Source organism: Acanthisitta chloris, unplaced genomic scaffold (assembly GCF_000695815.1).
Source record: "Acanthisitta chloris isolate BGI_N310 unplaced genomic scaffold, ASM69581v1 scaffold15552, whole genome shotgun sequence".
NCBI classification, from domain to species: domain Eukaryota; kingdom Metazoa; phylum Chordata; class Aves; order Passeriformes; family Acanthisittidae; genus Acanthisitta; species Acanthisitta chloris.
The window spans coordinates 11,266-20,289 of record NW_008662296.1 but is presented as its reverse complement, the minus strand read 5'-3'; the positions used below and the strand labels follow the sequence as shown (position 1 = coordinate 20,289).

The window sequence follows — 9,024 nt, the reverse complement described above, 5'->3', positions numbered from 1 at the left end:
GTTAGCCAAATCCCAGACATGGGAGCCATGCTGGGATTGAGGAGGGGCTCAGGTCCCTCTGGTTTTGGGAAATGAGGATCCCTTTCCAGAATGCAACGCCAGCCACCTTGCAAGGCACTGCTCTCATTTTGGCTAAAGCCTGTTGGGTTTTCAGAAGAGACTGCAGCAGATGGCTCAGGGCTGGTTACGTCTAATTTGCTAATGAGAAGGCATGATGAGCAGCTGACCAACCAAACACCCATGAAACTCTGATTCAGACTGATCCAACAATTCAATAAATAACTCCTTGCCTTGGAGGAGAAGGCAGGAAACAGATACGGAAGGAAGAAGGGATGGTTGGAAGAACACTGTCCCCCCCCCATTCCTTCCTCCAATGTACACACACGCACACACACATGGCAAATAAAATAAGGGGTTTAAAAAGTTTTAGGATGGGTTTGGATTTATCTAGTAAAGGAGGTGTAAAAAATGACCAGCCAGCACCTTGTACACTTTTAAAGTACACACAGGTAAAGCTGGGTAAAGGTCAGTTGTGACTGTGCCTCTCTCCCCAGCTGCTCAAGGGTGGCACTGGTATGCAGGGACACAAGCCTAGTGGCCCTTGCCGGCACTGAGTCAGTCTTGAGCTCTTCTGTCCTTGCCTAGAAAAGGAACGTCCCTCCCTCCCTCCCCCGGAAGGCAGCAGAGTTAGCGATGTATAGCAGCGGTTGGGGTCCTGAGTAGGGCACGCGAGCTACGTCCTAGCAGCTGTATGCCGTCCCCTTGGGTCCTCTCAGCCTTGTGACAGAGCCCAACCAGCCCTGGCACTCGAGGGAGGGGACTGTTCAAAATAAATAGGGCACCAGTTATTATTTTGGCTACGGCTCTAGAGCTTTGTGATGTGGGAATGTTTTCTTAACCTTTTAGTTTAGGCCAGTAAAACTCAAAGAACTCTGATTGATGTCAGAGATTTCTCCTGAAGTTAAAAATGGGACAAAAAGGGGACAAGAGCGGGCAGGCAGGCAGGGAGGGACAGGCAGGCCCAGTCCCCTTCCTGGCAGAAGTCAGAGGCACGTGGAACTGTCACAGTTAAGAGCGGGAGAAGGGACAGGGTGTAGTTAGTGCAAGTTTTCCCACAAACACGCAACTCCTTGGCTTGCTTCTCAGTTAAGGACAAGAACACGCAATGGGGTAACGTATCTGAAAAGCAAATCCATCTTCTCCCCGCCTCGTTAGCAAGGCTTCATGGAAGGTACGGTCATGCTCCACCGCAGCCTCGGGAACGGGAGCACTTTGGTCAGACTCCCCCATTCTGGGCTGAGGGCTGGCACCTCCCCAGGGCAGCAGCTCCAGTGCCTGGGGAGGGAGCAGGGGGAGAGGCGAGCCAGCTGTGGTGAGGCCAGGGCAGCTGGGCGAGCACATCCCTCCTGCTGCTGGGGTTCCCCTGCTCTAGCTTTTCTCCTTGGGTGACTTGCTCTTGGAGTCATGTTTGTTGCTCAGCAGTTTAAACACCTTCATGGGCTTGAATTTGCCTTTCTTCTTGGTCTCGGTCTCCATCTCCTTGTGAAATTCTGGGGTTGCAAAGGGAGGGTTACTGCAGGATGTTGATGGTTGTACACACACACACACTTGACAACAGGGGCAAGGGTGAGACCCACGAATCAAAGCCCTCCATTGTATGCACGCTTTTTTCTCTGATAACGGGGGGTAACAGCACAACTGTGCCCCAAACTTTAACAGCCTGACAGAAAAGTCTCCTGAGTCTACACAGCACAGCTTCAATCTCTCCTGCACACAATTTCACGAATGACTTGTGCTGCCCCTTGCTGGGGTCAGCAGTGAAAACATCACTCCAAAATCTTCCCAATTGTTTCTTACCTTTCCTTTTAATCATGGCTTCCAACATTTTATCCTCCTCCTCTTCTCTGTAAGAAAGAATGGGAAAGAGGTCAGCAATTCAGCCCTGAAAACAGCTGCTGTATTGTTTAAGGCTAGAGAACCTCCAACTTAGAAGCCATACAAGGGCAGATCCATCACTGTCTTGTGAGCATTTGCTACCAGCAGGATAAATCCCACATGCTGCATGTACTGTCCTGCCTTTCCCACACAAAGCATTCAAAGAGACAAGGACTGCGAAGCCTGGGAAAGACATCAGCAACATGGACATCTTGGCACACCCCCACAAGCAACTCATGTTGTGCTGCGTCAGATGGGCATTACTTTTCCCCTTCCCCCTAGCCCACCCCACTCCTTACTCACCTCTGCCGGTCCTCGTCCAGGCAGTTCACAATGGCATTCCTCTGCTCAATGATGGTCACCAGCTCCTTCATCAGCACCTTCTCCCTCCCTCGGTCCTCGTCAGTCCAGTCCTTCTCTACCCAGCCCAACCCCAAGGAAAGACAGGCAATTACACAGCTGAAGGAGCACTGAAATTCAGAGCTTTGGGGCAGAGATACCCAGCATGATCCCCTCTACCCTGCCATGCTGCAGGGCCAGTTGGGCTAGCAGTGCTGTGGGGGCAGAGCCCTGCATGTGGCATCCCACGTGGACAAAAGGACCACATCCCTGCACAAGGCTGGGGCATGCAATGAGATGAAATGGTGGTTCTAGAGACAGCTGATTGCACTAGAATCCGTACAGATCTGCCTCTCTACCTGAGACCCACCTAAACAGAGGAGAGATGATACCCAGGAGAAAAATTATCCTTATGGGCTGCTTCTGACTCAGGATATTCCAAGATTCTATGAAAAAGGGAGCAACTGCACCCAGATTGGTGCTTTACCTGGCTTGTTGAGGAGGCACCGCAGTTCATACTCCACATCTGACTGTCGCTGCTCCAAGTTCTGCTGCTTGAAGCTGCAAGGGAAGGGGAACTGCTGGGAACCACTGCAAGGTTCCAGAAACGTGAAACATCATTCCAAAGTAGGGGGTGAACTTGGAAAGAACCATCAAGATGCTGATCTTTTCCTGTACATCCAGGGAGCCAAGTACAAGCAAGGACCAGCCCTGGCTGCCCAAAGCCTTCCCCAGGAAATGCTGCAGTGGCTCTGGTGACTTGGCATGGGTCGGTTCTGAGTGTATTTGGACAGATTTGTCTGCATGCCCTTTTTCCCTCCCTTCTTTAACTAAGGAGGCCCTGTCAGGATCTTCCCTGGAAGCACCATTTCAAGAGGGCTGAAAAAGAGTTCCCCAAAGAGCATCAGTGCCTCCTGCCTTGCACACACTTACATGTAGATGAGCTCTGACTCGTGGCGCACTAGCATGTGCTTCTCATGGATGAGTTTGAACCAGTCCACAAGCAGGCTGTCCTCAGGGTTGTCTGCCAAGCAAAGAGACAATTCAGAGCCATTCCCAGCCCTGATGGATCCTGTCACCCTGCAGCAGGCTGGGCTCTACCAGGCCAGGAGAGGGGCACTGGGCTAGAGCCAACCCGACCTCTGCCTCTTCCTAAGTCCCACAGAGACTTTATGTCTTCTCCCACCTGTTTCCATTCTAGGGACATCTCCACATCCAGGGTATGGCTGTGATCAGTCTTGGAGTCTAGCACAGCCTCTCGTGCACTTCCAACTCCAGCACCAGCTGGGAGGAAGTCACTGCTGCTAACTCCTTGGCTGGAGAGAGAACAGCCCTAGGGTCCATCCTGCCCCACACCCACAGACAGTTCACCCCACATACCATTCTCAGCACTGCGAAGTTTTTCCTCCAAGGCCACCCCACGGTGTTCCAGCTGGTCCAGCTGGTGCTCTATGGCATCCATTTCCCCATAGATGTCTTCCTCAGGGATGTACTGATCTGTCTGCACCTGCCAACCAATATATCAGAGATTTCCATTACCACCAACTTCCAGTTTCCAGGGATAACCCAAAAGCTGGTCAACACTAACAGTGGAAAGGGGACAACAGAGTATTTCCCCTAAGTGGGTATCCAAAATGCCGGATCCCCAAAATCCCGTGGTGCTCCCAACTCTGGAGCAAAGGGAGACCACAATGCTGTCATGAACAGGGTCTAGCCTACACACCATCCTCCTCAGCTCCAGCTGCAATCCCTGCCCACACATGCATCAGCAGGATGCATGTATACTGCTACGGCCCTGGGAGATAGCACAGAGCTGGCTTTTCCCTCCCTGCTCCTGAGGGCCCTTTTACCTTGCGTTTGATCAGTGGGAAGCCGTGACCTGGTGCAGGAGGACGCACTGGCTTGGAGCCCTTGGGAGGTTTCTTTGCTGAGGGGGAGGCGGCAGGTGACGGCTTCCGGTTGAAGGGGTTCTCTTTGCAGGAAGACTGGAGAGGGGGTCAAAAAGTGATACATGAGTGTCCAGGAAAGGAAAGGGATACAGCATCTCAACAGCTGGCAATGAGCAGACAGGGTGGCCCTAGGGTTTGTCCCCACACACACCCTCCTCAAGGAGGAACACAGCACTCATCTCCACCAGCAGCCTAGCCATGGGGCAAAAAACCAGCCATGCTCCTTTTTGGCAACAGTTCCCCAGCTTCTCTCTAACAGGCACACTGAATTGTTTTACTTCATGGTTCCCTTCTCATTTGCTCTAATCACATGACATTCTGTCTCTTCTCTAGCACATGCAGCAGGCAGAGTACAAGCAGAGCCATGATTTAACAAACACACACCTGAAGCTTTTGGGGGGGTCGCACATCAAACCCACCAAAGGGGAAAACCTGGACTCACAGTCCCCTTGTGACCGAATGATGGATGGGGAAGAAAACCCCTCTGATTTGGATGGGAGAAAGGTCACCACCTCACCTTCAGATGTGGTTTGGGTGAGGAGGATGTCTCAGGGCTCCCAGCACCCCCATCTGCTGCCAAGAGGATGGGTGTAGGGCTAGCCCCAGCAGGAGGCTTGGGGGGCAGCCGGCTGGGGCTGGTCTTTAAGCTGCCAGTGGAGATGCTTCTGCTGGAGTGTGGGGTGCTGGGCTGCATCTCCCCACTGAAGTTGGCCAGCTCACTGGAGGAGGAGAAGGAGGAGTTTGTGGAGAGGCTGGCTGGGACAGCAGGACTTTCATTGGAGGAGACGCTGGCCAGCGGCGTATCAGCGCTAGAGGTCTTGGTGGCTGTCGGCGTGTGGACAGTGGGCTCAGAGGAGCTTTTGGGCACTGAAGCCTCATCGGTGTCTCCCAGCACCTTGGCTGAACTCTCAGAGTTGATGCTCTCGAGGCTGAGGGCTGGAGATGGAGTGGAGGATGATGGCTCAGAGTGTGACAGCCTGGAGATGGGGTGGTGGGCTGCAAAGCAAAGGGAGAGCTCAGGGAGGAATGAAGGGACAGCCAGGAGAGGAGGGGAGGATGGTATGCACTGGGGACAGGGGTCAGTGCAAAGGCCTTGCCTGCAAATGCTGTGCTTCATTGGGTAGAGAGGACATAGCTAATGCAAGTTTTAGCACAACCATCACTGCATAAAGGCACGGCCTGCCAGGATGATGCAGAGGCACCTGGGAAGGGGAAGCCTCCAACAGGAAGCACAAGGATTGCAGAGGAGGGATAAGGGAGCAGGGGGAAGCTCACCTAGCGGGGAAGCATTGGGGGCTCGTGGAGCTGGCCGCTTCTTTGCCTTTGGGCTGCTGGTGGGAGTGATGCCATACCAGGGGTGGAGAGGCTTGGAGGCAGTCTCACTCTGCTCCTGCTCAGGTGTGTTCTTTTGGGTGTCAGCACTCTCCTCTTCCTCCTCATCCTCCTCCTCAAAGGGGTTGTATGGTTTCGGCTCTGTGGCATCAGACGTGCTCTCCTCACTCCTGGCTTTCCCCACCTCCTCCCCATCCTCCTCCTCTGAAGTCCTACTTGGAGTCTCATGGCTGTTGCTTGGGGGAGGAGGGGGAGCTGGCTTCTTCTTGGGCTCTGCTTGCACTAAGGCCATCCATGGTGGGTCCTTGGCTCTTGCAGCAGTTCCAGCACTGGGAGAAGAGAAAGAGAGACCAAGGTGGCAGGCAGCAGAGACCAGGTGAGACAGCAAGGTACTGGAGAGGGACTTAGCCCTTGGGGGAAAGGACAAATGGAGCAGGATGTCTCCCATGCAGAAGCAGCTTTCTTGTCCAAGGGTGGCCCTAGTCTACCCCAGACACACTGTCTCATTCTCTGCGGGCAAACCTATGGGCCTGAGGGAAGCACAGCCTGCCTGACTTGCCTGCTGGGCCCAGTGTTTTGGTTTCTGAATATTACAGCTTCCATCTGCTAAGCAGTGGTAAAGCCCGAGCTTTATGGGCACAGCTGGTTTCCTACCCCCAGCTCTGCTCCTCAAGCTGTGGACAGGAGGGCAGGTGAGATCAGATATCTGCCCTCTGTGGTCATGCTCCTTTCCTATACTTCAGAGGGCTGTTCATCACCTTATCATCTGAGAGTCCCAGAGACACATTCTTCTTTGCTAACTCCTTTGGCTGAAAACACTACTGGGGGCACAGCCCACACCATGGCTCAGTGAATCACTGCTGGTCAGGAAAGCAGCTGTCACTTGCTGCACGCATCTACTCCTTGACCCTTGCAAATGCAGGGCACTTGTGCAACCTCTGTCCCAAGGGCAGGCAACAATGAACCAACACCAGTGGGCTCCTCAGTAAGAGCCCAGGAGGTGCAAAGCTTGTAGCCAGGCACTCACCACGACCCTGCACTGGATCTCCCCAAGGCAGAAAATTGTCCCCTTCTCAACACCCAGAAGCAGGGTCACTTCAGAAGGCACTTGGCAATCTGCATGTGCCACATAAACAACTTTCTGAAGCACTCAAACTTTACAAACCATAAGAAATAAAGGCCCTGGGAGGTGTGGACAAACACTATCTGCCTGACAGTGGGCTGGAACCCATTAGATAAGGGAAGGGACCTGGTCAAAACCTACATCCTCCTAAGAGCAGAGGTTGATGGAGGTGGGAAAGAAAACCACAGCTGTGCTGTGCCTATAGCCCCCCCACCTTGCTATGGAGTTTTCAGGTGATCTGCAAAGAGGACGTACCGATCAGAGGAGCAGGGTCTTCCTCGAGGTTTTGGGACAGGAGGGCCGGGTTCAGGTACCTTACCTAGAAAGACAGAGGGTCAGACGGTCAAAACACCAAAAGGGCATGAAGAAAGAGGTTAAATCAACACAAGGCACCTCTAACACATCTTCCCATGGGAGAGGGGCTATTCCCACTCTCTGAAGACCTCACGGCATTTCTCCCACAGCTGGTGCAGCCAGCTAACTCCAAATATCCCTTTTGACTTTTTCTCCCCACTTCAACCAGGGACCTGCATCTGGAGAACTGACATGTCCCTCTGTCCCCACACCTGCAAACTGCTCTACCAGTGCCACCTTCCCTCCACACTGGCAGCAACCTCAGGAGAGCTCTGGAGAAACATAAAGGAGCAGGCAGACACAAAACCTAGCACTGCCCTCCCCACTACGGGGACGGCTGGCAATGGCTGGCAATCAAAGGCTCGTGTCTGAGCCTGAGATTTGGAGGCAGAAGAGTGTTAAGCTGCAGAGAAGGAATGAAACTCATCCAACCTGCAGCCAACCACCTCAACTGCTGGGGATGTGGAGAGTAACCCCTGCTACCACTGTGCTCTCTTACCATTCACCATGCCAGGCCCACACTCACTGCCCTCGCCTTGGAGAGTGGACCTGGGCCGGGGCACGGGGTGAGAGGCTGGAGGGGACAGGGCTGATGCATCCGTGGCCTTCCTTGGGGCAGGCGTGGGACGCGAGTCTCTGAGCCGTCCATCCAGCGAGCTGACTTTGTCCTGGCTGAGCACTGTGGGCTTGCTGGGGAGGGGAGGTCTGGGGGGAGTTTCGGAGACAGGCGCCCCACTGCCTAGGTGAGCAGGGGGCATCACTGTCTCTGCTTTGCTGGGTGTGCTGTCCTTTGCTGGGCCCTCTGCAGGTGTACGGGTCTCTGCCATGCTCTCCAGGGAGTCGCTGTTGTCCTTCCCCACCTCTGCGCCTGCAGGGAGGGCATCCTCTCCCATGCTGTCAGCCCCAGTTTCAGTTCTTGGCTCTGGTGACTGTTGAGCTGGGCTGGGCCTCCTCTCTGCCTTCCCACTCATGGCCAGTTTACCACGATGCTGCATGCAGACAAAAGTCCCTGCCTCTGATCCAGGCTTGTATGACCCTGGGAGCAGAGTGCTGGAGCACTCCTTACACCTGCCAATGAGAAGAGAGAGCCCTATGAGATGAGGGATGCCATCCTGCCCCTCAGGGAAGGCAGTGTACCTGGGAAATCCTTGCAGGGACATGGAATTAGTTCCCACTCCTGCTACTAAATCTCACTGTGAACTTGGGGAAGTCACTGGTGAAGGAAGAGGAATAAAGAAATGTCACTATGCCACTGTATGAACCCACGGGGAGTTCACAACTCAAATACTGTGTGCATTTGGGGTCCTTCAGCTCAGAAAGGACTTAATAGACGTGGAATACAACAGATGATATTCGGGATATGGAGTGACTGCCAAACGTGGATGGGGGAGAGGGATCAACCATTCATAGACATGAAACAGGAAGTATCAACTGGAATTAGGGAGCAGCTGGTTCAGAACCGGAACAGGGAGGCTATGGGCTGCCTTGCAGGGGCCAAGGCTCCAGGCAGGTTAACGAACCATCAGACACGTTTGTAAAACAAAACCCCCCAAACTTCAATTGTTAAATAAAATTACACCACTTCAACTCAGGAAATTCCTACACTGGAGGCTTCAAGAGCGGTCAGGAGAAGCAGTGTGCAAGCCTAGACTGGTCTCATGCTCACCCTCACTGATGCTGATCATAGCACCCACCAGGGTCACAGCTGGAAGGACAAGGGAATTATGCAGTAGGGCTGTTCTTACGCACTGCCTTGCCCGTTGAAATTGGGCTAATAACCACTTCAACTCAGGAAATTCCTACACTGGAGGCTTCAAGAGCGGTCAGGAGAAGCAGTGTGCAAGCCTAGACTGGTCTCATGCTCACCCTCACTGATGCTGATCATAGCACCCACCAGGGTCACAGCTGGAAGGACAAGGGAATTATGCAGTAGGGCTGTTCTTACGCACTGCCTTGCCCGTTGAAATTGGGCTAATAGCCTTCTGCCACATC

At 53.5% G+C, this 9,024-nt stretch overlaps 1 protein-coding gene across 1 annotated transcript in view; it reads right to left on the bottom strand.

Moving 5' to 3' along the window:
- Window positions 1-1,428: 1,428 nt before the first annotated feature.
- MICALL1 (MICAL-like 1) overlaps window positions 1,429-9,024 on the bottom strand; it is a gene marked incomplete at its 5' end in the record, with an annotated part of 13,457 nt that continues 5,861 nt past the window's right edge. Inside the window, 11 exon segments of the mRNA XM_009070550.1 lie at window positions 1,429-1,550; window positions 1,858-1,904; window positions 2,239-2,353; window positions 2,762-2,835; window positions 3,208-3,298; window positions 3,655-3,781; window positions 4,125-4,259; window positions 4,741-5,219; window positions 5,499-5,884; window positions 6,885-6,992; window positions 7,519-8,100. Of these exon segments, the coding sequence (XP_009068798.1) occupies window positions 1,429-1,550; window positions 1,858-1,904; window positions 2,239-2,353; window positions 2,762-2,835; window positions 3,208-3,298; window positions 3,655-3,781; window positions 4,125-4,259; window positions 4,741-5,219; window positions 5,499-5,884; window positions 6,885-6,992; window positions 7,519-8,100 (2,266 nt within the window).